The sequence below is a fragment of the Alternaria metachromatica genome (genome assembly GCF_023757995.1).
Source record: "Alternaria metachromatica strain BMP 0045 chromosome Unknown scaffold_21, whole genome shotgun sequence".
Classification (NCBI taxonomy): Eukaryota; Fungi; Ascomycota; class Dothideomycetes; order Pleosporales; family Pleosporaceae; genus Alternaria; species Alternaria metachromatica.
In genome coordinates this window covers 330,520-357,692 of record NW_026055512.1, presented here as the reverse complement: position 1 = coordinate 357,692, position 27,173 = coordinate 330,520, and the positions used below count along the sequence as shown (strand labels likewise).

Sequence of the window (27,173 nt, the reverse complement as noted above, 5' to 3'; positions counted from 1 at the left end):
CAAGCAGGGGGTCTGCGAGTTTCACGTTCGCAGGCGCGCTAAGAGGCTAGCGTGCCTGTCGCCGGCGAATGTTCCATGGCCGACTCAACATCGCGGCAAAGCTTGTTCCAAATCAGTTGGCGCACCGAGTCGCCTGGAGGAATAACCCTGGTAGAATTACGACGCTGGGACGATCTCTCACGCACTTCCCACGCCTCTCGTGCATGCCGGGTGGAGAGCCTGGGAATGACAGGTATACCTCTTCGCACCTCGTCAGCCTCGAATCCCCACGCCCAGCTTGGCTGCGACGATGGGAATGCATGGCAACGGCCGTGAACTCCTCTTTCAGGTCTACGATCGTTACACCCAGGTTCCCATTACTCCCCCAACGCTTGACTCTGGCCCGTCTTCGATTCATTGTCGCGTTGACGCGCGTTGGCTCCAGGCTCGGAAGGAGCTAGGTGAAACGCCGCGTCCTACCTCTTGGAGCGTAGCCCTCCCGCGTCATTGTGCCCAGCTGCTGCCGCTCCAACATCGTTGGCTGGCCTCTCAGCTTCCAGACAGCTGCAGCTGCAGCACTGCGCTGCCGGTTGCTCTGGGACCTATCTGCCTAAGCTCGTCGACTACAGCACGCTTCTGCACATGCCACGCTTACTGGTGGAAGTCTCGAACGGCGTCTTATCGCGACGATGAAGCCGCAGCTTCCTCATCCATCGCAACGTCATCGACACTCTATCTCGGATCCGCCCTCCCCGCCTGCGCGGCTTGGTGTACTAGCAATGCCCCGCCATTGATCCGAGTATTGCAATCCTTCCGACTTGAGATCAGATGCAGAGCGAGAAGGGCAGCTGCCGTCCTACAAGACACGGCTATGTTTCATATTGAGCGACAAGACCGTTGCGTATACGAGGTTGCTGCAAGATCCTCGAATAGCATGTCGATGTGACAGTACCCCGCGATATCTATACTATACAGATCGCTTGTCATCGTCCATCTTACAAACTAACACGCCTCCCTCTCATGAACAACGGTCCGACGGCTCTACGATTCACTCTCGATCGCAGAGGCTTGCACGGAGGCATGACGACAGTACTCCATGGTGATCCAGCGGGATCCCTGGAATAACGGCTGCGCAAAAGTAACAACGTAAAGTATGTTGCTTTGCAAGAGTGTCAATGCCCACTAAACCTCCGACCCTTATTCTTCTCCACAAACCCCACGACTACTCTTCATACCTCAAATCCATCTTCGGTCAATCGCTACCCGTACGCGTCAGCTTCTTCACGTCCAACTCTTGTCAGCGCAAAACGTTACAGTCTCGCGTGTCATAGTTTCAGATACCCGTCGCCGGGAACAACCTTCAACCGAAACGCACCCGTTTCTCGGCTAGGCACACCCGCGCTCAGGTTGGAAAAGCAAACAGCCGCGCGCACCACTGCCGTTGATGCCGTGCAGGGCTGACGGTTTCGGAGGCGGGAGAAGCAAAACACAACGTCTAGGTGCTAACTGTGCCTGAAACTAGTATGTCTTGCGCTTCGCGACCTTGAAATCCAGACTAGCAATGCCAGTGAACGCTGTTGTTCGTCCTGCTACATATCGCTGGACTTCGCATATAGCTGGGCGATCTTAAGGCTTCGCATAAAATGCGAAGATTAGTATCCATATTCAGATCCGTATCGGTACAATGATCCACCGTCCACTCCACCTAACCTATCAATAGCATCACTGGCTGTGCAGCACTATCTTTACCAGCACTCCCCAGCCCCAATCTTCGTATCACTCACTCCAACATCACGAATGTGTATTATAATCTCACCAAGCAATAAGTCTTATCGAGTAGCGCTATGCTTACACCGCTGCACGTACCCATCTAGATCCCTACCTAACGTACCTGCGTTAGCGAGTTGAGTAGTACAAAAAGTGGATTTACGGTTTTCATTAGCCTCATCTTAGAGATACGAGAAGTATCGTACAGTAGTTTCTCAACAAACGTTTCCATGATGGGTAAAGGGGTTCAGGAGAAAGCGAAGCGTTGAATTGTTCCACTGCTTTCTGATTCGAACTAATAGAAGTAGGATGACCTAACGTCAATGTCGGCTCCAGGCGTTTGGCATTTCCCGTGACTGAGGTGCTCAAACAGCTTTCTCATCGGAGCCTCCCCATCCAAAGTCAATCCGACACCAGGCTCCTTCTCCTCGCTTGCGCACGCCCTGGATTTCCATGCCAACCAGCCTGGCCACTTTCTCTCTGTTCACCCACTCCGCCACCGCATGGCCCGTCTCGTTTGGGTTCAAACGCCAGGCTTCTTTGTCCCTGTTGTCTCTAAGCCAGCGGAGTAATTGCACAGGCACGATACCCGCGGGCATATTCTGCAGACTCTGATTATCGCTTGGGATCCAACCTTGGAAAAAGTTGATATATGTTATGCGCCGCCAAGCATCATTCCAATCCGGGCCTGGGATGCCGTTCTGCGTGCTCCATTCTTCCGTGTTGCCGTTTATGTCTGTTGGCGTGCGACCGGGGTGCGATGTGAGGGCTTTGAGCCAGTTGCAGCCTTCTAGGTCGAGCCATTGTAGCGAGTATGTGTCTTTGGAGAAGCGGCGGAGGATGTTGGTGGCTTCGTGCCAGTCGTCGTCGAGGTCGGAGTAGAAGTGCGATCCGCCTAGTGATACGCTCGTGTGTTTTGATATCATGGATGTGGTGTTTGCGTTGGGTGTCATCGAAGGCCGTGGCCAATGCGCGAGCGAAAGGTGTGTGATCTTGTTGAGGTTGGGCGAGATACGCAGTAAGTCAGGCCATGAAGCCCATTGCCCAGGTTTCGCAAGGGAAAGCCGGCTCAGGTTGCTGAAGTAGGGCGTTTGGAGCTTCATTGCTGGTACCAAGGGTGCCGTTGGACTTTCTTGTATTTCCTCTTCCCAGGAGTCGGCGACGTCGTCCGTCACGCGGAGTGAAGCGAGGTCTACAGTCGTTAAAGCACTGGAAACAGGACGCTTGACGCATTTTCCAATATCAGTGATCTTGAAGCGTTCGCTCAAGAGTCCGCTGAGGTCGAGGAATTGCACTTCCTCCCAACCAGCTGTACCGGTCCCCTCTTCATCCTGGAATAGGATCTTGAGCGACTTGAAGTCCAAGCCTCCCTGCCCATATAGTGTGAGATAGCTCAGTAGCGCTTCTTTTAGCGATATCGGTAGCGATGGAATGTAGTGTTGTTCGTACTCGGAGAGCTCTTCCCAATGTTGCGCAAATGTTCGGAGACATTGGTGGACGAGGCTTCGCGGCGGTGGTAGGCGCTGTCATGAGTAAGAAGCCTGAATTGTTAAGCCTGGAAGACCAGATGTGCTAGCACGCCACCTCCCACGACGAAGATACTGAACACCCAGGAGCCTACGGTGACGCCAGAGCTTCAAGACTGGACTCTTCTACGCCAATGTAGGCTCCATGGTGTTCAATTCTCCCATCGATTGAGGTGACGCTCTGGGGAGCAACATACCTTCCATTCCTCATTTGTGACCCTAGCCAGCGTGGCAAACCTCACAGCGCCCTTCTCTGACTCTGCCTTCTTCTTTCTCATGTACGCTGGCGCATGCCGACTCGTCTGGAGCCAGCTTGAAGGCGCGGCGGGGCCTGGTGGGGGTCTCACACCACCCATGACCCTCCGCGTGCGTGTATTCGCCTTTGGTTTGGGAGCATTAACTTCGGGTATGTGCAGGATGCGCCGCAGCTCTGGCGGGACGGTACGACTGCTTACTACCGAAGTGAGCTCATCGCGCTGTTCGGGCGTTGCTCTCGGAGCTTGTTCGCGACGCAGCTGCTGGATGCGCTGGTTGACGGTTTGGGGTTCAGACGACGAGGACGAGGATGCGGGGGAGCGCGAACTCTGTAGCGATGGGTGAACGTAAGACGGTTTTGCTGTTGTGTACGAGGGCGTGTGCTTCTTGGGCATGGCACCGACGACGGTTGCTGCTGCTGCGCGTGGAGCCGGAAGCGACCTGGTGCTGGTGCTGGTACGCTATATGAGTGACTCCAGGGTAAGCGGGGATCAAGGCAGGTGAGTCAAACGGCTATGACTGGATCAAACAAAGGGCTGAGTGCTACAAGCCCTGCAAGAATGTTGACAAAGCAGCGACGATGGGATGGTGACTCAATGCGATGCATGCGCAGCTGGCATCAGATGCGGCCATGTTCCGGGCTCGTCATCGCGCCACTTCGGTTGTGGCGCGCGCCAACACGCCTGCGCACGTGTTGGAGCGCCTATTGATTTTGACCCGTCAACTGTCGGAAGGAACGTTCGTCCCGTATGCTAGATGGTGGGAAGGAACCGAGCGATCATATAGGCCCTCGGCAATCTAATCGTGATTGTCGTAAGGCCGACCGCATGGTGCAGCCAACAATGGAAACTTCTCCCAATTGGCACGGGGGAGGCGGAGTTGCAACCGTCTGTCAAGTCGCTGTCACTGTCAACAGTCACGCTAAACACGCGGGAGGCACATAGCTCTGTCCAGACCGTCGTTCTCACCCTTTTAACTCTGTCCTTCTCCTATCCCCTCAGACAAAGACACAAGCTGACACCGTGGTTGTCGCTCACGGCCTCATTCGATGATACCGCCGAAACCACCGAGTGGCATGGAATCTTCCATACTTTTTGATCACGGATTCCCCCTATTGACCCGGCATTAATGGGCTTCATTTCTCGTGATCGCGACTACAGGCATGGCAATCTTGCGCGCCCCGTCATCGCCCTGAGTACCAAGCACCGACCCACGCGCATGCTGGTCTGCTAATTTTATCTTCCTGGTTACTGGTTACTGGTCACTGGTCAGCTACGGCAGATCCTCGTAAGGCAAGATCCGCCGTTTTGGTGGAGCTCAGCTTTGGCCGCTCAAGCCCGCCTCATCTTGAGCGCGCGTCGTCGCTCCTATCTTTTTTTCTCCCTCCACCTTTTCTTGTTTGTCAACCACGACACTGCCACTGACGATGACATGACCTGCCTCGCGGCGTTGCTTTCGTTTCCACTTCCACCTTTCGATTAGCGATGCGATAATACCCTTGGAGCATTTTCACACTCGTTTACTAGTCTAGTCGCACATTATGCATTTCTCGCCTTCCCGCCTGGTCATAGGCCTCGCCGTCTTCGTCGCTGTTAGCTTCTTCTACACTATCAACTCGATATCCGCACGTGATCCTACCTCCATCTTCTTCAACCCACGCAAAGGCTATGCCCCCCGCTATTCCGCCGTCAGACGCCAGCAGGCCGAGTCCTTCGTCGAGTCCTACAACCCCGCAAACGTAACCAAGGCCGGCCCCGAGAAGCAGCGGAAACTATGTGTGGGCATTTCTTCATACCAGCGCGATGGTGCTCAGTATCTGCCGGATGCTGTGGGCTCATTACTGGAAGGTCTCACGCCTGAAGAGCGACAGGAGATATACCTCATCGTCTTCATACCCCACTCGAACCCCGGCGCACACCCTGCGTACAACGAGGAGTGGCTATCTGGTCTTGCCGACGAGGTATTGACCTACGGATATGGCTACGACCGCATGCAGTACATTCGGATAATGGAGGCACGAAACAACTATATCGAGAAGGGTTTGTTCGACTACCAATACCTGTTAAACAAATGTACGGAACAATATACACCCTATGTTGCTCTTTTCGAAGACGACACAGTGGCCATGGACGGCTGGTACCACCGTACCCTCGGCGCCATTCACGAAGCCGAGCAACAAGCCGCGTTACAGCGCGCGAAACCCGACTTCCTCTACCTACGCCTCTTCTACACCGAAGAATTCCTCGGCTGGAACGCCGAGGAGTGGAAGACGTACTTGAAGAACTCAGTCTACGTGGCCCTCGTACCCACGGTCGTCATCCTCTTCCTCCGCTTCGCCCAACCCACCACCAAGCTCACCCTCGCCCTCATGACCCGCCGCACTTTCTTCGCCATGTACACCACACTCGCCCTCCTCATCCTCATATACTTCGGCCTCGGCCGCATCACCGTCCAGCCCATGGCCGTCGGCGTCCACGAGATGCCGCGCTTCGCCTGCTGCAGTCAAGCCTTCGTCTTCCCCAACGTCAAAGCCGGCGAACTGGTCGAATACTTCAAAGAACGCCATCTCGGATACATGGACGTCATAACAGAGGACTTTGCCAACGAACGCAACGAGCTGAGATATGCAGTCACACCCAGTCTGGTCCAACATGTGGGAAGGAAGAGCTTCCACGGTGACGATATTGGTCCGATGAGCAAGTGGATGTTGAGTGTCGCGGAAAAGACGTGGAGTTTTGCGTTTGAGAAGTTTGATTGGAGGGCGTTGAGGAGGGAGCATGAAGAGGTTGCGAAGATGAGGAGTGATGCGAGAGATCCGTTTGCTGGTGGGCTGGAGATATAGATGCGGGACTTGAGTAATGATTTCCTATAGATTACTGATATGTTAGATAGAGATATACCCATGAATTTGTCAATGTATTTTGTTTTACTGAATTCCACACTGCTTTTGCCTGTTCTTGTGTATGCATACTATGTAGTCTTCATCATTTTATCTGGCCAAATGCCGTTACCGTTTGGCTTCGGTGCACGCACTTAAAGAGAGACTAGATAGGTATCTTTAGGCAAGCTAATCGATTCGGTCTGTTTCAGTACGTAAGATGTGAGCAAATAATGTTTGGTGTGTATTTTAGACGCTGAGCTCGAGAATAACCCTAAATACTTGCCCGTAAGGCATTTATCAACAATCATTCAAAATTATCGGAACGACCTCATACATACCCATGGCTGTTGTAATTTGAGTAAGTCGAGGATTAATGTTGGATTATGGTTGGTCGTGGACTTGTCGTGGTTACTGTCCGTGGCGGGCCAGTCTTGGCTGCTTGTTGGTGGTGAACCGGGAAGTGGAAGATAGCTTACTCGTCAACGCAGGCTTTCGTGGGCTAAGAAAGGTTCCAAAGAATAGTCGATCACATCTTGGTGTGCCGGATTTATGTGTGGACCGACTCCAGGTCTGATCTTGCTTGACGCCGTGCCGCTGAAGCGTCACTCATGGCCTGACTGAGCGCGCAGAAGTGCCGAGATTGACACGTCGCAGTATGAACCTAGACTGTGTTAGTTAAGCTCATATGTGCGGGGTCGATAAGGGTTTACCTACTTCTTCTCCTGCCGCTGCCTCTTTCTTCACCCTGCTCCTTCACTTCAACCTTTTGCCCACCCACCATCTGAAAACCCCAATATTTCACTATCTGACGAGGCTGATCGTGCGAAATGTTTCAAAACTACTCCGCTTCTCATCAGGTAACGTCCTGCGCTGGATACGAGATCATCGGTAAGTTCGCTCGTTCAACTTTTGCAGCGACGACATGGAGCAACCACGACATGTAGAAACGCAGGGAGTGGAGTATAGAAGCTGCATCCAGTTTCAGAATACACCCAAAACTATTTCACGTGGAATTGGATTGTATTTCTTTCAGTATTTCGGTTTTCGGAATATTTCGTTGGAATCGTTGTTGACGATTTGGTGTTGGCATTTTCTCGTAATTTACGAGCTTCGATCACAAACCACTCTTTAACACCACCGAACATTAATACAGACACTGACTAACATTATCTTTAGAATTGTCTTTAGAAGGGATGGGTTGGCAGAAGTTCGTTCGCAACGGGCCAACGAGCGTTGACTTCGATCTCCAGCCTGGGTTTCTCATCGACCGCACTCAAATGCCCGACTTTTATCGCCAGATGAATCATTTCGCCACCCCGGGCCCGATCAAGAACCTCGGATTCAAGCTATTCGATCACAACGGCCACTTGAGAGAGGAATACAAAGAGCACATCGTCAAGAAAGGGTCTGGCATCTGGGGGTCGGAGCTAGACACTGGTCTTCTCCTTCTACTCAACGGTACCACGACAAATCATGCCGCTCGATGCCACGGTGGGAGCGCACGCATCATGCGAAATGTACTGAAAGGCTTTTCAGATCATTTCAAGAAGCCTGTGTATGCGTTTGTCAATTCGTGGGAAAGCACTGCAAAGGGGTCGACTCCTTGCACATTTCACGATGACCAAGAACAACGATTTCGTGATCTCGGCTTCCGACGCGTGGGCAACACGAAATTCTTCGCTTTGTCGAGCGACCCCAGTCACCCGTGCCATCGCATAACCGCAGCGGATGATTTCGATCCTGCGCCTTTACAGCCATCCAAAGGTACCGAGGACTTCATGAACATTGTCGTCGACGTTCTTGCATCTCCAGACCACTTGTTCCGCGAAAAGCTGGATACTAAATATAGTGAGATGAGCGCGGAGGAGATCTCTGGGGTTGTCCTACACTCTTCAGGTGGCAATCTCCTGCACATTGTTGCTCTTAGTGGGATGTACCAAAGTGCAGCTTGTATGGTAGCCCGCTGGCCCGAACTGCGTGATGCGAGGAATGATGCGGGTGAAACCCCGCTTGAGGCTTTGGAATGGCTAATCGAGGAGGATGCAATGAGACTCGAATATTTCGATGCGAAGGATCGATTCGATCATGGATGGATCACGCCCAAGAACACTGAAGAGACCTTAGCTGCGCTACGTGGATAGTTAGCTTACCCATGAGGTCAACAAATTCGTCCGGTAGAACGATCCTCACGAACGCATCAGATGATTGGAAAACGTGTTGGACTTTGTGATATCTCAAATAAAGCAATTTCTGTACGCCGCGCAGACGTGGACTGTAGAGAACTATGACGCTGGGCCATTGCCAGTCTGCTCTTTGCCCTCGTCGCCGCTCACTGGGGTATACTCAGCTCCAACCAGCTTCGCCAGCTCTGAGATGTTGGTGTGATCGACCGTGTTTTGCATGCGGTACATGTACTCGCATTCGCCATCTACAAATGCCTTTCGTTAGCACTGCGACCGCGAAAGGACACGTCGACGCCTAACTACTTACCAGCCGATAGAACCACTTCACCACCATTCAATGCCTTCGGTCCCACAGAGTTCACATGCTGCAGGTTCCCCAACGCACCCTTGATGCCGCCGAAGATCCTTGACATAGTACTACCTGCGTTGCGCATGTAGTCTCGCTGTTCATCACCGGCTTTGCCCTCAGCTAAATTGGACTTGAACTGGAAGAGCTTGTGCAGCTTCAAGCTTGGGTCAGTGTAGATTGGGTATTTGGACGAAGTGTTGGCAGCATAGGTGTCGATGGGTTGGTAGGAGCCGCATCCTATGACGAGAACTGGACACTATCTGTTAGATAAATGTGTAATGACTCCGCACAGTTAATGCTTACTCTGCGTATTGGAAGGGAGGTTCGATGGCGGTATAGATTCGCTAATGCATCGGACGTACGCTTGGCAGTTCAAACACCCTGTCGATGTTAGAATCCTTCACGCATCCTGGTCTCCAACTACCCTTCTGATCGAGATGATGCGAGTGTAGCACATGAACACTGCGGTTGAACAGCACTCACAGAAATGGCGTGTAAACACCAATATAGTCCTCTGGCCTTTGACCAGTTCACCCAATGTCTTCGTCTTGCCTTCGCGATCGTACACATCAACTTTGAGCGCTTCCGACAACTCCTCGGCTGTGGGCAGATTCCGTGCGCCAGTCACGTCGGCGGATTCGGGAGCAGCGGCAGCCATCATGTAAGACTTTGCATATAACGGTGGGTCTATCTCGAGTGTCTATGGCGGTTGGCAGCGCGTTGTCTGCTGTCTGTGGTCATCCCTTGGTCTTGGTGATGACGATTGCGGGTGACGGGAGCGGCATGGCGTTACGCTAAGAATGACGCTAGGATCGATACGACATAGTGCGACTGCCATGAGCGTGAGGCTGTCCGGCAGGAGCTCTCGATGTTTTTCTCTTGTTCAATCTCACCACATCACGTCGTTCCGTTTCGCAACGACTCCTTGTTAAAATATCACGTCTTGTCTACAACGCATGTGCTGTATTCGATGTCGCCAACGATTTGCTTGCAGCACCGTTTCACGAACTCTGAGTTCATCAAGTATAGCAGGAAATACAGAGACGAGAAGTTGCGACGAGATTTCAGCCAAAGATGAAAGCGCACGAGGCTCGATGCCATTGTCGCGCAAAGCTTAGCAGAACTTGCCTTTGGCGACTAGGATCTGGACTATCACTAACACACACCGACTGTGCCAGCTCAGCCTCGCCCTCCAGCACGTTCCAAATCGCGGCCGCCGAGGAATGCGACAACAACGAAGCGCGTTTGTGATGGTCTGAAGCGGAGTGTCCGGACGCGGGGATTTGTTTTCATGGAGACGATCGGCTAGCCGAAAACCACGTCACAAACTCACAAATCTTCCGGCCACATCGTATTCGGCACATGGGACTACCCGGGTTGGCAGTACGTGCATCCCCAAAGTGATATCAAATGTAGCTTTACATTGCAACTTCGTCCTATTTTGTCACCGCTGCTCGGATGACAGCCGAAGCGATTAACTTTCAAGCTTCGTCAAGCTCGATTGACAGGTGCTATTCCAAAGTTGGCTGCTAATAATGGAGCGACTAGTCGTTAGCTGCCCATCAAGCCTCGCCGGGATGCATCCGAACTATCGAAAAAGACCTTGAACCAGGAAACGTTCCTCGTGTTAAGCGCAATATCGTCATATCATGCGACTGAGCCTCGTATTGCGGCGCAACAAGAGCCGAACGTCGTAGAAGTCCCGCTCGCGAGCCAATGAGATCGGAATCGCCTCTCCGAGAGCCTCACGAGAGCCACAGCATGGCACCAGGGCTAAGCAAGGACGTGATCAGCTGTTCCTCCTCCGTATATCCGATCACACTCCGTTGCTACCGACAGTTAGGATGACATCGTGGTGGCCATGTACATGAAAAATATATAGTCCAGCCATCGCATCTCCAATTGTTTCCATCCTCATCATCAGTCGACAGTCAAGCATAACTACCAGCACCTCCTCAGCACACACTATACATCTCTACTTCACACTAAGACCCAAACGACATTCTCGCCAACATGCTCGCCAAATCTGCCGCCATCGCGTTGATCCTCGCATCGGCTGCATCAGCATCACCCACTCTCCGCATGCGTGAGGACAAATGCACAATTGCCTACGACTCCTGCGTCGCCGCAGGAACTGCTGAGGTCATCTGCTCATGCGACCGGACCGCTTGCTACGGTGAAGACGCCGCCCGCATCCGCGAGTGGTGCTCATCTCAGATCGCCCTCCTCCCAAAGACGACCTCAACAGCCACTTCAGCGGCGGCCTTCTCATCCATCTCCGGCATCCCCGGCGGCTGCAACCCAGCTCACCCCGGATCGTGCCCTACCCCAACATCTGCCCCAGCTGCCACTTTCTCATCCATCTCTGGCATTCCCGGAGGCTGCAACCCTGCCCACCCAGGATCATGCCCCACGCCATCTGCTGGATCGCAACCAGCCGCTATCCCTACACCAACTGCTGCTCCTTGCCCTGCGGTAACCGGAACACCAAACTCCAGCCCCAAGCCTGTTGAGGGCAAGACATGGACCGTCTCGAACCTAAGCCGCTACTGCATCGACGGAAACTCGGGCTGCGACTACAACTTCGACTTCACCGCGGATGGCAAGACCGAACACTGCACTGTTATCCGCATGCCGGGCTCCAACGCTGCTACCGAGAGCTGGTCCAACCAGTCATGCGGTACTGACTTGACCGTCTCTTGGGGATACACCGCGCAGCCCGCACCTGCGTTCGCTGTTATCACGGTCAGCAAGTGCAGTGAGCTTGCTTGGTTCGGCGTTTCTGATGTCAATGGCGGAAAGGTTTCTCCCAGCAGCCCCTTCGGTTCCGGTGATTTTGGTACTCTTCCTGCCTCGCCTGTATACACCTACTACTAGAGGGTCTTCATGTATGATTAATGAGACGGAAATGATAGATTTTACGAATGGGGTGGACTGAGATTAATGTAATGACTTTTTTTAAGGTAATAGACCATAAGAATGATAGAGATTAGTTGTAGAGCTTACACGATTTTTACCTCTGTTCTTCGCATGTTCAAGCTGCGCCATCTTCAGCATGAGACGGCGGAGCATGGTTGACCTATTGGAAAAGCAATAGGCAAGTGGCCGAATAGATAGTTCTTCATTACTTAATATGCTATCACACCAATGTGTATTCGACGCCCTCGATGCATTTCCAAATTGTGTATAAAAAGCCTTGTTGAGTACCCACATCAGGGTCAACGTTCCAAGACTGATTCTCTATAGAACAAATCCCTACCACAGTGAAAAGATCCCCTCCGCAAGGTCTCAAAACGACCAAACCTGGACACCCCTTGATCGAACAGATTTCGTCACCTCTGAGCGGTTGCTTCACGCATCCAAGGGAACCTTCCTCCGTTAAAAACAGATGCTTGGTGTTGACAAGATAAGTTTGGTTACGTAATTCGTCGAGAATGTGAGTTCCACCTGCGGGACCCATTTCTCTACGTTTGTCTATATAGTCATCGTAGGTTGCTAGATGATCCTCGACGCTATCGTGGTATTCCTGATCATGATAATCCTCATGCGAATCCTCATGCGCAAAATCAGGCCGATGCTCTTGAGTCAAGAGAACACTCAAGAGACGCTCACGAGAGCATTCCACGTGCTTCTGTATTTCTATGAGTCGTTCATCAAGTGCAAGATATCTTTCAAGATCTTCTTCTCTCCAGTTAGCCGATTGGTAGTTGAACTCTGGTTCGAAGACAGTGGATATCGTGTCGATACGTATAACCCTCACCCTCAATTCGAGAGGATTGCCAGATTCCAGCCAAGAATGGCCCTGTGAAGCACGATGAAAGCCAGTAGGAGATCGTATAAGAGGTGGTGTTTTAATTCTTGCTTTCCATTCCGGAACCCACGAAGGCAAGGGCTTGAGCAAGCGTTCGTCGCTTTTCTCGCGGTCACAGTATGCAAGGATGTCAAGCGACAATGAGTCTCGAACGATAGACGTGGCAGCTCTGACGAGTGTCTGTTCATAAGGGGCATCATAATCTGGTTCCATAGATTTAGAGCCATCTCTCAAGGGCTGTAGCCCTAGAAATGCATACACTGAGTCTTTCAGATCTGTCGTTTGTAGCAACGGCGAAACTGTGGAAAGAAGCCAAGTGAAAGGGATGGTTCCGCCAATGCTACCCCAACGATCATGCTCCGCACACCAGCTGCGGTGCATTATGTAGAGCGACTGATAGCGTCGTATCAAGGCGACGTCTTGGACTGGCATTCTTGGAAGTATCGCAAAAGATGATGGGCAACGAAGCTGCGTTTCAGAGTTGCTTTCAGACGGAGCAAGCATGGCTGTCCGGCAGATTAAAAACAGGGCCAAAAAAGGTAAGGTCAAGTCCCCGAGCAGGAACAGTGCGTGATTCGGGAGCACAATCTCTTGGAAGACCCATGCACGAGAGAACCATTCGCTCCTCAAGAGTTGGAGTATCGCCACAATGTCTCCGAGGCCATTTTCGTAAATTTGCCTTTTGATTCTCACACGTATATCAGAGTTGCATTTGCGAACCTCAAGCGAAGAGCGGACCATTTCGACAAGGGCGAGAGTTGATTTGTTGAGTTTGGGGCCGATACCCAACCACGCCAGAACTCTTTTCCCTCTGCGATAGATATCACCCATCATTTTGACTTGATGATTGCGCTCTTGTGTACTAGACTGATTGATGTTGATTTGATCGATCCACAGATACCCAGTCTTGCATTCTGCCGAGAGATAAGGAAGGGCTTGGGTAAGGTTGTCGTTGATGCGTATCGTCCGATCATCTCGCAGACGGAGGATATTTTGGCGCGTATCCGGTCCCCAGACATACGAGACGGTTTCGAAGGGTGGTGCATCGGTCAATGTTGTGTGTTCGATGCTGTACTGCCATTCATTCGCTCCTATTTTCTCGACTCTGAAGATGCGTATCTCGTCTTTTTTCTTGAGGGCTCGATAAACGTAGGCGGGTAGTGTGGAGTTATCTTGTTGGGCGCGTGCAAGGCTGGCTCTGGTTACTGGCCTGTGACCTGCATTCGGCGTGATTTTGCGACGTTTGGCAGGCGGCTTAGGAACCTCCATTTGGGCATTTCTTCGCACCAAGACTCGAAGGTAGTTTGTCTGGAGGAGATTGACATGAAGGAAAGCACTCAGGTGGGAGCGCGGTGCGGCTGAGATGATACGGGGCGGACAGCACAGCCCCGCTGCACACTAGCCCACTGATCAGGCAGCTGCACACCATCTTCCGCTCAGCCCGTCTCGTCAATGCTGCTACTACGCAGTTTTGATATGCGAGTGAGTGCGCGCCATTAAAAACAACATTGCGCGATAACTGATTCGACTGTCCTGCGCATAGTGGCGCGTATCATTCATTGCGTCAGGCACGCGCAAGGTGTCCACAATCTGTCGTACAGCAACCACAACCTTCCAGATCCATCGCTCACACCGTATGGCGAGCGCCAATGCAATGAACTTGTAGCAACGTTTCCGTACCACGCCGAAGTTGAGCTCGTGGTCGCTTCACCCCTACGACGAACAATTCACACCGCGTTATTAGGATTCGAGCCAGAAGTGTCACGGGGTGTCCAGGTCCTGGCCTTGCCCTCGTTGCAAGAAGCAAGCAACTTGCCTTGCGACACTGGCAGCGATGTCGAAGTTCTTCAGGAAGAGTTTGAGAATACCGTTGCGGACCTCGGCCTCGTAGAAGAGGGCTGGCAAGTGAAAGTAGGCAGATGGACCATCAAATCTTGATCCAGCGTTCCAAAAAGTATCAGTACTGGGTAGGCTTACCAAGTATGGCAGACTGACGCATCGCTCACGAGTGCTTCGCTTCTCGCTAGAGCCGAAAGCGCTCGGCAATGGCTTCGAGACAGACCGGAGAACAACATTGTTGTCGTCTCGCATGGCTGCTTCCTTCACTTCCTGACCGATGACTGGAAGGGCTCGTTGAGCGCACAAGGTTTGCAGTCTCTTGATCGCTGCATCGTTTTGACGATTGCTGATCATACATGACTAGCCACCGGATGGTCGAACGCGGAGTTTCGTTCATATGAGCTTTCGAGTGATGGTGGCAGCACCCTACTAAGGGAGACAGCAGAATCAAAGGAGAGGAGAGGAATTGCAGCATGCGACCATGAGAGCGAAGAGGAGAGGCTGCTGGAGAGAAAGAAGACGATCGACACTTGGTTAACGTGGGGCATTGTTACTGGTTGAATCATGGGGTATGATAAGACTGTATGTTATATCGGAAGAACAGCACGCGTATCCGCATCCAACACCGAAAACCTCTTTACCCCTCCATCTGCCCTTTAATATCTTCCCACTACTCCCCAACTACTCTCGCCTTCTGATCATCTCTCACCTTAATCTCGCAGGGGAACGGCAACGGTCCCCCGATGACATGCGGTGTCCATTGGTCCGGCCCAATCTCTATTCCGTCTTTCTTCCCAAGCTCGAAATTCTTAACCAAGTTTCCACAAAAGACCAACAGCTCCGCCTCCGCAAGATCCTGGCCGGGACACACTCTCTTGCCTCTCCCAAAGATATGATGGCCTTTCAAGCGTGGATATTCGGTAAGTGGAGACTTAAAATTGGGAGACGATGGGTCGAGCCAGCGGGAGGGGTCGTAGACGGAGGGAGGGGAAGAGGAGTAGGTGGTGGGGTTTTGAGACATGGCGATGTCGAGGACGTGGACGACGGCGCCGCGGGGAAAATGGTAGCCAGAGTGGGTGTAGTTCTTCGAGAGTAGGCGGGGGACGCCTGATGACTGGTCAGCTTCATGCTGTATGGAACTTGGGACAGTTCGAGGATTGAGGACACAAGAGAAGAAAGAACTTACCGAGTGGAACAGTACTCTTCCATCTCACACATTCCTTGATAGCTGCCCTCAAAATCGGTAACCGTGGACTGTGCTTAAAGTCCACCATCTCATCCTTTCCAACTACCTCATCAATCTGCTGACGCACTTTGGTTTGCCATTCCGGATGTAGGATCATAGCCATGACGAACAGCGTCGCCGGTCCGCCAATAGTATAGATCGCGACAGTGCAGAGCATGCCAACTGCAGCCTTGGCCTCCTCCTCGTCAGCGAAGAGAAGGTCGGTATCGGAGCCAATAGCTTTGGTAGCCAAGCTTGCGGTGGTGTAAATTGCCTTATCTTTGGATGCTTTTGCCAGATCGAATGCGTCCTTCCACAGCGCTGCTTCCTTTTCTCGGCGTTCTCGCACTCCGCGCTGACCTGGCGCCATCCACTCAGGGAAGTATCTTAGGAACGGCATGAGATTAGGTATGGGCCCAGAAGGGCCAAGTTGGGAAATGAAGGCGCCGGCGTTGATCATGTGCTCTATTGAACGATCGGCGGTGCCATACGCGAGGCGAGAGCTGATTCTAGCGCAGAAGAGATGGGTGAGAGTGAAGAAGTCTTCTGGCTTTCGGGAGAGCTCCTGCATGAAGCGCTTCATCTCAAGCTGGATGTGACCGTAGTATTGGTTCTTAGCTGCGCGGGTCATCATTGCGTTTGCGAATCGTTTTTGACGGTGGAAGTGATCTGTAAGTCGGACGTCAGTGATAACCTCATATCAGAGTCTTGGTAATGGCAGACATACCTGTGTACCCGAGCAGAGGCAAGTACAAAAAGTCCTGTGTCACCCCTGGGAAAGACCCAATATCTGCCCTCGCCGAACTCAGCTCAGCATTCTTGACCATCAAGTCTTGCGCAACATCTTCTCTTGCGACCCAGATGTGCGTTTCGCCCCCAAGTGTACATGCGAACAGCCCGCCATACTGCTTGCTGAACTTGTGCATTGAGGTCCAAGCCTGCATGCGGTCGACATCGTGAACGCGACCTAAGTAAGGGAGTGTTGAGCGCGGACCCGGGAGAGCTTTGAGACCGGAGCCAAACGGCGGAAGTTCGCATGTGAAATAGTGAAAGCAATGGTATGTAACAAAGAGAAACAGAAGTATGAGGAGGGTGCGAAGTACGGACTGGAAGACTTGATATCCAGAAGTAGGGAACAGAGAGGCTGTATGATCTATCGTAGCGTTAACGGACTGGAGGATGGTCGCTGCGTCTGGCAGCTGCATGTTCGGTGCAGAGTTGCCCATGTCGACTGTGGCTATATCTCGAACTTGGGTTTGGAATTGGCACCTTCCATCGCTGGCCGATGCAAATGTCCATATATACACTCGAAGCGAAATAGTAAAGCCACTTCCACAGGTGTGGTCAGCAACCATCAGCCTAGTCTTTTTTTGGAATACGGTCACCGATCATGTGGCTGCTCACACATTTTCCCTCGCAACTCATTCATACTCGATATACTCAATTAGTTTGAGGGCCGATTCAGCTGCGTAAAGAGTAGTGAATAGTGAGGACATTCGTACTCTGCAAGAATAAAAGCAGCAAAGTAGGGAGGTCAGCTCAAATGACGTTCCACGCTCTCGGGTTGAGCATGCGCATAACATCCTCATCGGTAAGGGACGCATATCGGTTCCCGTAAAAGCTTGATACATGCGTGCTGCGACCGTGCATACTGTATAAGCACCGAAGATACATCTTCTTCCAATGTGGAACTTCCTGATTCACCGTATTACCAGGGCCCATGACGATTTAGGAAGCATTCTCGCATGTGCTGTCATCATCTTCTACGCTGTTGCCGGTTTCGGGATCGGTCCAGTCACCAGAGTCGCCAACAGTGGTGCCTTCCTCTTCCTGGAAGTCAGCCTACATGCCGTATGCGATGTGATTGGATGTGCTAGCGTTGCGTGGACCGAGCCTAGAGTCAAACTGATATCGTAGACGATTGTGCTTGGATGGAATTACGCGCCGGAGCTGCGAGGTCGTTAGCGATGTCTGAAGTGATACTGCCATACCAGCCATTCGCTGCATATGACGCAGCGCGTCCGTGGAAGTTTGTCCACACATGCCGCTGATCTTTTATCAGTTTTGGCATGAGGTAGATAGCATGGCAGGTATCAGAAAGCTGTCGCGATCAGAGTATAGTATAGCACTTCGAAATTCGACAAATCTTGGAGTGGGATGGGGGAAGGAGCGTGGATTTGACGCGTTTGGGGGGTTTGTGCTTGGCCTAAACCTCGGCACATGCGATGACCCTGAGCTAGGCCCGATTGGTTATTCCCCAAATCACGACCATTACGCGTAATTGCAACGCGTCCTCAACACCAACATTGTGAACTTTCTCGCATCCGAGAAATGTATATCATATGAAGAACTGCACACGTTCAAACATGTGGCGTTTTTTATCATGATCCACTTACCCCACATCGGTTAGCGCTACTGTAAATCTCAAATCGTCCGGGTCGCGACTGGACTACCTAGGTATTCAAGCTCGAGATAGACCAGGTATACAGCCACCAGCATGCTTACACTTCTTCTCTCAATCATCATTGGTCTCATCGGGTTCTATCTCGGCTTCGTCTTGCTACTCACGATCCCGACTCTACAGGATCACGTCATCTTCCTGCACCGAGTAACCCGAACCTGGAATCAGGATATCAACGTACCCGAGCAATGGGGCTTTCTGCGCAACCAAGTCACCCCCTTCAATCTCAAGACGCCAGATGGTGAGACTCTACATGCTTGGCACGTTCTGCCACTGGAGACCTACCGCCAACATCAAACGCAACTCCGTGACGAGCCAGTCGGACTTTGCGCGAATGTCGAAGACCGAATCTCCTTCCGTTTACTGAAAGATCCTACTGCGCAAGTAGTGATTTATCTGCATGGCGCAGCAGGTACGCTGGGATCCGGCTGGCGGCCCCAAAGTTACAGGGCGATGAGCGCGACATCGACCAACGTACATGTCCTGGCTATCGACTATCGTGGTTTCGGTACCAGTTCTGGGTGGCCTTCGGAGGCTGGTCTTCTTACTGATGCGCTTACCTTGCTCAAGTTCGTAACGGATACTGCGGGTATACCACCAGCGAGGATTGTGGTCTTTGCCCAATCCATGGGTACTGCCGTAGCTTTGTCGCTCACTCATCACTTGGCTTCACAGCCGACTCCTGTTGTTCTAGCGGGAGTCGTCTTAGTCGCCCCATTCGCCGATGTTGAGTCGCTTACAAGGACGTACAAGGTTGCTCGCACCCTCCCGCTGCTCTCCCCTCTCGCAATATTTCCACCGCTTATGAACCTGCTGAACCGATTTATCATCACCAAATTTCCATCCAAGGAGAATCTTGCAGCACTTATTCACCGACTGGACAGTATCAAGGTCAACGGCAAGCAGCGGAACTATGACATCACGTTAATACACGCCGAAGACGACTACGATATCCCATGGAGTCACTCAGATGTCCTCTTCTGGCACGCTGTTAACGCAACGTTTATTTCACCCTCTCCCATCACCTTCGAAGAGCTAGAGAAGATCAAGTCGAAGGAGAAGACGCCTCTAGGTGCTGGTGGATGGGAAGTGGAATGGAAAGGGAAGCGTGGAGTCATCAGAGAACAGATTGTTAAGCATGGCTTTCATGATCGAATCATGAGTTATCCCATTGTCAGCCTGGCTATCTCGAGGGCACTCCATATGTAGGAGAAGAACCGATGACCATCTGTAATGTATACCCTATCTGCAGCGACTGGGTCTCGCCGTGTCGGGCCAGAAGAGAAACACCAATCAGACGAACGCCTCACCGTCCCAACCCAGTTTGATCGTCTTTGCTTGATCTCGGTTCTCCATTCCTTGGAACACATCAAAGACCATGACCGAGATGCCTTCCTTGCGTCCTGTGCCGATTTTCAGGTTGTGCCCGATTACCTTAAGTAATGTCTCTTCATCCGACCAAGGATGGCTTTTGAAGTGTTCTGGACTGATATAGACACGCTCCACCTGGGGCAAGAAGAGGCTTGGCATGTCAAGGTCTTTCCGCGGATAAGAGTTGAACCATCTTGCCACGAAGTAGGTGCCGATCCTAACCGAGATAGAGGTAACCAGCGCTCGTTGCGCACTACTAAGGCTGTCCACAAAATCTCGACCATAGTATATGTTGTCCAAGTGAAAGAGGTTCTTTGCGTACTGAATGAGCGCTGTTTCACGGTGCAGCTGGCGGCATACGAGGCCAATGGTAAAGATATCCGATACAGGTGCACGAATGCTCGCCTGGGCGCTTTTTGCGTCCGGTCCAGAAGGATCAGCGGAGGTGAGGTAGACCGACATTTTTCTCCATCGCTTGTAGGAACTTGATACGACGATGATGTTTCCGCCAACAGCTAACTCGTAGATACGATTGCGCAGCTCGCCAGGCAGTCGGAGTAGAGGCGACTCGGCCTGATTGCGCAAGGTGCTGCATCTTATTAGTAAAATACAGCGTCTTAGTGTATTGACCTACATTTCCTCCAATGAAACCGTCATCTTGATCGCTTCAGGTGGTGCTCTACCGCAAGGTTGTTGTTACCTAGGTAGTCGTGAGTTGTGGAGGTAGAGGATAGATCTTATTGCGTGCGCCGCGTTTATTTCGTAAAGGCGCTAGCCAGGAGTCGTTTCAATCAGGGTGAAGGCGTAAAGAATCTTGGCGATTACTGAGAGAAAACCGGACAAACGCTCGTCTCTAATGCTCAGCGCAGCTTCACCGTCAAGAGGTCATAGAAGCTCGCACTTTGAACAGACATACGGGCGGGAAAACTCAACCAACACACACGAATCATGTTGGAGCCTACAAAATTGCGGAACAGTATTGTGATAGATGACGGTGTTTGGTTATAGATATCTTCCTGATTCAATCCCCGGGTGCGGGCGTGCACTTGGTGGTCTTTCGCGCTAGCCTTGATACGTCATTTGCTTGGCGGAAGGGGATCGCGTCCAGTCGCGCTCAAACCTCCGTCTCAGCGGTCCGCCTCCACTGAAGATGTCCACAACTCAGCTGGCACCTTCCATCTCTCTATACGTCTCTCGCGCCCATTCGTAGAACGGAACCGGCGGCTGAACCTCCTTGCGCGTCAAGTACTTCCACCAATTCGCCCAGACATGCTGTCGTATGTACCCCACACGATACGCGACGTGCCATCCCGTTGGTAAATCGAACGTATACTGCAGCTCTTCCAAGGTCCGCATCCTCGTCTCTGGAACGAACAGATACACCAGTACAAACGCCACCATATTCAAGCCTGCGAAGATAGAGAATGCAGCTGTCGGCCGAATGCTGTCCTGCAGGAATGGGAAGACTAGGACCAATACCCCAGCGCCCAAGAGGTTGACCGCAACGGAGACGGCCATACCCGCCTCTCTCGATACGAGAGGAAAGACTTCTGCTGCGATCGAGAACGGAGATGTACCGGCTGTCGGGGCATAAAAGGCAACGAAGATGACCGCGAAGATGCTGACCAATGGTATCTGGACGGACGTGTCAGTGATTTTGAAGAGGAAGGCAAAGACTAGGATTGACCATGCCATATTTGGCAGGCCGAGCAAAAGCATGACGGAACGTCCCAATCGATCCGAGGACCAATAAGCAGGAAGCCCGAACATATAATTCGCTGCTCCAAAGGCCAGACCTATTATCGCGGATGTACGATCACTGTTTGTTCCGGAGTTGGGCCACACTATCGTGCCTAAGAAGGCGATCGTGTTGACGCCCGTCAGGGTCTGGGTGATCATGGATACGGAAGCGCACAGCAATGCTCGTCGACACCGCTTGTTGGACCACAACTCCCTCAGACGCTTGTAGTAGCCGTTGACACCGATGTTGTAAGAATACGGATTATTCTTCTTCGTTCGCTTGACTCCAAAGTCGAAGCCTAGGCTTGAGATATCACTCCACGTCCGGTTCAAAGTCGCAAGCTCGATGTTGCTAGTCTCGTTCTGCTCGGGCTGTGGCCTGCTTTGGTCTTGGTCGTTGCTCGGTACCGTTGTTGTGCCCAAAGTTCTTGCCTCGACGTGGGGATCTTGGGTCGATCGACCTGGCGATACCGCGCTCTGCGGAGAAGGCCTGTCGAAACGTATACGATTCGATGCTGGCGGATATGGCTCTCCAGACAAGCTCGGCGCGCTGATATCTACGCGATCGGCCAGGGTGCCTAGCTCGTTCGTCTCTCCCTTCAATAGTCGGCTTTCGAAATCCAGCTGAGCATGCGCGTACATGAAATCGCGACTTGCTAGCAACCGAGTGGTTTGGACCTGTTCGAAGGCTTGGAGTGCTTTGGAGTATTTTCCATGCTTCATCAGGTATCGAGGCGATTCTGGCATTAAGTATATCATCACCAACAATGGCACCGTGGGAATCAGTACTGTGTTCGTAAGAATGCGCCACGCGGATTCCGGATTTTCCACGTAAATAACGACCAGCAAGTTCGCCAGAAACCCGAGAAAGATGCCTATTGGATTAACGGTTATACCTTATCGAAGGGAGAGGACGTACCGGCTGCATCAGCAAGCTGCCAGTTCGCCAGAACAGCGCCACGTATATGCTCTGGTGATATTTCAGCCGCATATATCGGAACTATAAGCTGTTAACCTCCTCGAAATAAGCATAAATGAGAGCTTCCACTAACCTATCGACGCTTTTGCACCCAAAGCTATTCCGTTGATAGCTCGGCAAGCTGCGAGTGAGCCTACATTGTGCGTAAGTGATGCACCGATTGTCGAGGCTATTGTGATGCCACAAGACAGCATCACACTACCTCGCCTCCCTAAGAAGTTCTCCTGTAGCGGATCTGCGAGGAGGGTACCAAAGAGGCCCGCGGAAAGCAGCGGAATGGCGTTCAGCATGCCAAACGTCCAAAGATCGGATGAAGGACACTCTTCCTCCATGCGATCCCTGCGATAGCAGAGGTTAAACTCTTCTGGCATGCCATGAGCAGTGCCGTTATTGGCGCTTTGCGTCCATCCCTGGATCATACCGGCAAGACTTGCGGTCATGATTGTCGCGCGGAGAAATTTGGACTGCTTCCAAAAGCCTGTTCTCTCATCCTTTTCCTTCTCCAACAACTCCTTTTCCGAATCTGTGAGCTCATCCGCGTATTTTCTCATAGCCTCATACTTGTCTCGAGCGAGACGAGCACCAAATCGAAGCAACTCATAGCGGTCTTTGAGACCGGCTAATGAAGCAAATTCCCAAACATATTCTTCTAGCTCAGTACGTTGGGTCTTGAGGTCGGGAATCGTGTCATCGAACGTCAGAAACGGATTGTCTATACTATGCCAAGTCAGTTTCATTCTGTTAACATCGACTCATGCGCATACTTTTGTCTTGCGCCTGTTGAGCGCTGTTGATCCGTCGCAAGGGATTGTTTTCCTACTGTGCCTCCAAAAGCTGTTGCTTGCTGAAGGGGTTCAGTCATAGTGGCCAGCGCTTTGAGCAAGAGTATGTCGCTTAGGGGCCGTAATCAATGTGCGACAACGCGCCCCAGCATCACAATATATGTTTGCCTGCCGCATCGGGCTGAGTCCTATAAGGCTGACAGGCCTTCCCAAGGGCGAGCCTGATCACGCATACTGCATATTTTGTCGGGGTCCTCCACCGCCAAATTACCTCCAGATCCTCTTAGACGAGTGGCTGAGCATTAGGTCTGCGTTCTGATAATCACCCCCCTCTCAGTGGATTGGCCGCCTTGCCCTTGCTTTTGGCATGCATCGCTGCCCTTTTTCAGGCAACGTGGTCTTGGGGAATCTCAGCCAATAACCGCGTGCATCGCCAAATGCCGTCAGGTGCTACCAAACCGCATCCGGCATTAGGGTCAGCCATTGCATCACCCTGCGACTTTGGATTTATTGGTGACACCTTGGTTCTCTCTCAGCCCTCTGCCTCGCAGAATGCTTTGAAATTACCCAGCTAGGACACGCCATTGCCGGTACGTCTGCTCTGCCTCCCGAGTCTCTGTCTGAGATGCTGGACCAGATGATGCGAAACCGCGAACGTTCGAAATGAGCTTCCGAATGACGAATTCCCCGACATATGAGCTGTCCCGTTAGCCCGCTTGGCTAGTCGATACGTAGCGTGGTAAGGGAGGCTGTGGATCTACTAAGACGGCACATAAGCGGTTGCCTACTTGATCTGTAATAGTGTGGTTGTCGAGCTTCCCCCGCCCTCCGCTTTCTCCAGACGTGTGGAGTTGCCCCGGCCCGTTGACGCATCGGACGAATGCCAACCCTTGCATAGCGCATTTGACTGTTCATACTTGACTCTTACGTCAACTCATTTCACACGTGTGCTTCTCACATTACCTGTCTTCGTCCTTGGCCACGAACAGGCTGCACGCGTCCTGCTAAGCCCCTTCTTGATCTTTGAGCCGCCTGGCGAGAGGCCTTCTTCAAATGAAACCGATGCCGCGTCCGTAACCATCGTTGCGCTCCCGCCTGCACTTATCAGACGATATCCTTGTGCAACACCATAACCTGGCTCCAGACTACCTTTAAGGACCCACTTTAAGTGGGCCTGGCCACCGTACACGGAACCCAAGTAATCATGGCCGAGACTATTTCGAGCATAATTACCATCGCATCGCTTGGGCTCGCCGTCGTCCGAGCATGCAAAGACTATATCGAAGCGGTGCGGGAAATCGACATTTTGGTCAGCCGGCTCCTCGAAAAGATAACAGAGGTGCATGGGGTTGTACGCGTACTCAACTCGAAGTATCATCAAGCTGAGCCCGATGATTCCAGCGAGCCGTCGATTCTGGTACGCGAGAAGATCACGCTATGTCGCAATCGTCTCAGGGAGATCAAATCGAAGATAGCGGACTTGGGAGCTCAAAGTAAAAGCGCGGAGACCTTTCGTGACAAGGCCTCTGTGAAACGAAGAATGGACGCAATAGCCAAGGATATTGAGTTCGCGGTGGACGACATTCGACGATACCTGGGAGATATTGTCATTGTGACTGGAGCCTGCTCATATCTGTTCGTACAGATCTTCCTCAGACTCATACATCTCTAACGCGATGCTAGTGAAGTCAGCTCCTATATTCGCCGCATTTCCGAGACCGCAGTACCAGTAAGTATAGTTCTCAACGTTCAGCACAAGAAATGGCACTGAAGCTTATACAGCAACCTATAATGTATGACAGCAAAGAGGATCAACCAGCTCAATATGACCTCGTCTCGCTTGATCGGTGGTTCTCGAATACAGACACTGTATTAGATCCAGTACACTTCCGTAGAGCGTCCGATCCGACTTCGGCCCCGCGATTCTCCGTCTCGTCTTCCTCTTCGAGCGCTCCTTTAACACAATCAGACGACGACGAAAGCATTCTTCCCAGACCAATGTACGGCATTTCGAGACCTAGCGAAGAGTGGAGAGTCTTTCACTCGAAAGTGGCGCAATGCCAGGACGACCCTACCCTCGTTGCAGAGATCCGTTCACTGCTGGAACAGCATCCAGAGCCTGCGACTCTTGCGAACATCCGTGGGGACCACCAACGCGCTCCCCTCCACCTCGCAGCACAGCGTGGCTTTGTCAAAATAGCTCGTGTTCTCATCACGCACGGCGCCGACGTTAACGCCAAAGACACAGAACCTGCTTCCGTTTTAGATCACGCTGTCGCAAAGAATCGAACAGACTTCATTGCACTCATACTCGAGGAGGGTGCGGACGAGTTAGGGATACTAAAAGAGAACAAAAAGCAGTTAGAATCGAAAAAAGCTGTTCTTGCGCTCAGAAACACGCGACAGCAAAGTCCAACAACGGAGACGACACGCAGATCCAGTTGGAGGCTTGGAAGAATACGCTCAAGCTGAGCCATTCGTCTCGCGGAATTGTCATCCGGACCCCAATCTTACGGTGGCAACTGTGTGGCGAAGCTGCAGCCCTAGCGGCGAACACGACTGGGCTGCAGACTATAGCCTACTGCATGGAGCGGAGGTGGGGTTGCTCACCGGTCACTAGCCCACCACCAGACGGTCTTACACAGCGTTTACGACCCTGCGCCCCCGCCGCGCCGTGCCTTCGGAATATCTTCTCGTTCTCGGACATGCTCGCGTTACTAGCCGATCGGGCCGTGCCACCTGCCACGGAACACCACCGCTGCGGCCTTGTCGGGTCATCCTCGTTGCATGTTTAGGCTATTTGTACGGAGCATGCCGTACGCCCGCTATGCTGGTCAATACAATCTCCCCCTGCCGGGATTCTCGGTCTTGGGTGCTGAATCCTAGGTCCTGCGTCAGAGTCATCTCTTCCAATCAGGCCGAGGTACACGAAAAGATTACAAGACCAAGTTATTGCTCCCAAGCACCATCTCTCTAGCCAGCGAGCATACATCCAGTCTACACGACTTCATTGGATGCTCGACTTCTTGCAAAGACTCGTAGCTGGACACGTCTCTTTTCCACCAACGTCCATACCTCATGATCTATGAAAGAATCACGCCTCTTGTCACTTATCGGCAGCTGGACGACGTTTTGCACGGGTTTGGGGCTCAGAAACTGCAAAACCTAAAAAAATACCCCAGGTCTTTGGCTCAGTGTCGCATCGCAAACTCGATCTCACGATGTGCGGCCTCTCTCATCCAAGGTGGCCACATCGTGAGTTGATGTCAAATTCTAAGGCAAACGGCTCACGTGGCCAGCGACAGACTGAATACTCTTTTTGTCTATCATCGCCTGTTCACGCACGTGAACACTCTAGCAAGAACTGGGTCTATCCACTTTGCCGACAATCACTGCCAATCCACCTTCGCCCATTCACACCTACCCAAACCTCAACCTCTACACGAGACAACTACACTACATAGTCATGAACCCAAACTTCACTATAGCCTGCGGGGCTGATAGCTATAATGTCGATCTGGACGTCATTACCCTCTATTCTGAATATTTTCGGCGCGCAACAAAATTTGGGAAGGAGGCTTCCGAAAGCACCATAACGCTCCATGACGACGAACCTGCTATGGTCAGTCTCATGGTTGAGTTTCTTCATGAAGGCGACTACGACGCCACTTCCTGGAAGATTGATGCTCACACAAAGGATCTGACATGGATCAGAAGTTGTGGTAGTAGCCCTTACGCCAGCTACGAGAGTATCGATCAAGACGACTCATACAAGGGTGGTGACGTGGGTTCGAGCTTGCCTTCAGCAGAAGTAGCACCATCTGTCGGCGCTACATCCTCAACTACCTCGCAGAAGCGGAAACTTCAAACATCACAAAACGCACAATCAGATCAGATCGTCCGGAAACGACAGAGAATACTTCATGCCATGCCAAAGGGCTCAGGCCGAGCGCTCTATCACACCCCAACACCCCGCCACATGTTGCTACACCTTCAACTTTGGGAAGTCGCAGATAAGTACCTAG

The 27,173-nt window shown here is 52.0% G+C and overlaps 10 protein-coding genes across 10 annotated transcripts; 5 read left to right on the top strand and 5 right to left on the bottom strand.

Moving 5' to 3' along the window:
* Window positions 1-2,111: 2,111 nt before the first annotated feature.
* Window positions 2,112-3,628, bottom strand: J4E83_008003 (uncharacterized protein; the record flags this gene model as incomplete). The annotated part of the gene is made up of 2 exons (XM_049334900.1): window positions 2,112-3,269; window positions 3,470-3,628. 2 exons carry the CDS (start codon window positions 3,626-3,628, stop codon window positions 2,112-2,114), a joined length of 1,317 nt encoding a protein of 438 aa, XP_049186051.1.
* Window positions 3,629-5,067: 1,439 nt separating this feature from the next.
* On the top strand, window positions 5,068-6,369 carry J4E83_008002 (uncharacterized protein; the record flags this gene model as incomplete). Its single annotated transcript, XM_049334899.1, has 1 exon — window positions 5,068-6,369. One exon carries the CDS (start codon window positions 5,068-5,070, stop codon window positions 6,367-6,369), a length of 1,302 nt encoding a protein of 433 aa, XP_049186050.1.
* Window positions 6,370-7,685: 1,316 nt separating this feature from the next.
* Window positions 7,686-8,549, top strand: J4E83_008001 (uncharacterized protein; the record flags this gene model as incomplete). The annotated part of the gene is made up of 1 exon (XM_049334898.1): window positions 7,686-8,549. One exon carries the CDS (start codon window positions 7,686-7,688, stop codon window positions 8,547-8,549), a length of 864 nt encoding a protein of 287 aa, XP_049186049.1.
* A 341-nt stretch (window positions 8,550-8,890) lies between these two features.
* Window positions 8,891-9,598, bottom strand: J4E83_008000 (uncharacterized protein; the record flags this gene model as incomplete). The annotated part of the gene is made up of 2 exons (XM_049334897.1): window positions 8,891-9,196; window positions 9,443-9,598. 2 exons carry the CDS (start codon window positions 9,596-9,598, stop codon window positions 8,891-8,893), a joined length of 462 nt encoding a protein of 153 aa, XP_049186048.1.
* Window positions 9,599-11,022: 1,424 nt separating this feature from the next.
* On the top strand, window positions 11,023-11,817 carry J4E83_007999 (uncharacterized protein; the record flags this gene model as incomplete). Its single annotated transcript, XM_049334896.1, has 2 exons — window positions 11,023-11,026; window positions 11,072-11,817. The coding sequence occupies 2 exons, from the start codon at window positions 11,023-11,025 to the stop codon at window positions 11,815-11,817; spliced, it is 750 nt and encodes a 249-aa protein (XP_049186047.1).
* Window positions 11,818-15,260: 3,443 nt separating this feature from the next.
* On the bottom strand, window positions 15,261-17,041 carry J4E83_007998 (uncharacterized protein; the record flags this gene model as incomplete). The annotated part of the gene is made up of 3 exons (XM_049334895.1): window positions 15,261-15,697; window positions 15,777-16,484; window positions 16,543-17,041. The coding sequence occupies 3 exons, from the start codon at window positions 17,039-17,041 to the stop codon at window positions 15,261-15,263; spliced, it is 1,644 nt and encodes a 547-aa protein (XP_049186046.1).
* Window positions 17,042-18,312: 1,271 nt separating this feature from the next.
* J4E83_007997 (uncharacterized protein) lies at window positions 18,313-19,485 on the top strand (the record flags this gene model as incomplete). The annotated part of the gene is made up of 1 exon (XM_049334894.1): window positions 18,313-19,485. The coding sequence occupies one exon, from the start codon at window positions 18,313-18,315 to the stop codon at window positions 19,483-19,485; it is 1,173 nt and encodes a 390-aa protein (XP_049186045.1).
* An 84-nt stretch (window positions 19,486-19,569) lies between these two features.
* J4E83_007996 (uncharacterized protein) lies at window positions 19,570-20,304 on the bottom strand (the record flags this gene model as incomplete). The annotated part of the gene is made up of 2 exons (XM_049334893.1): window positions 19,570-20,236; window positions 20,282-20,304. The coding sequence occupies 2 exons, from the start codon at window positions 20,302-20,304 to the stop codon at window positions 19,570-19,572; spliced, it is 690 nt and encodes a 229-aa protein (XP_049186044.1).
* A 504-nt stretch (window positions 20,305-20,808) lies between these two features.
* Window positions 20,809-23,228, bottom strand: J4E83_007995 (uncharacterized protein; the record flags this gene model as incomplete). Its single annotated transcript, XM_049334892.1, has 4 exons — window positions 20,809-22,127; window positions 22,307-22,387; window positions 22,440-23,083; window positions 23,131-23,228. 4 exons carry the CDS (start codon window positions 23,226-23,228, stop codon window positions 20,809-20,811), a joined length of 2,142 nt encoding a protein of 713 aa, XP_049186043.1.
* A 1,124-nt stretch (window positions 23,229-24,352) lies between these two features.
* Window positions 24,353-25,169, top strand: J4E83_007994 (uncharacterized protein; the record flags this gene model as incomplete). The annotated part of the gene is made up of 3 exons (XM_049334891.1): window positions 24,353-24,783; window positions 24,832-24,877; window positions 25,044-25,169. The coding sequence occupies 3 exons, from the start codon at window positions 24,353-24,355 to the stop codon at window positions 25,167-25,169; spliced, it is 603 nt and encodes a 200-aa protein (XP_049186042.1).
* Window positions 25,170-27,173: the final 2,004 nt, after the last annotated feature.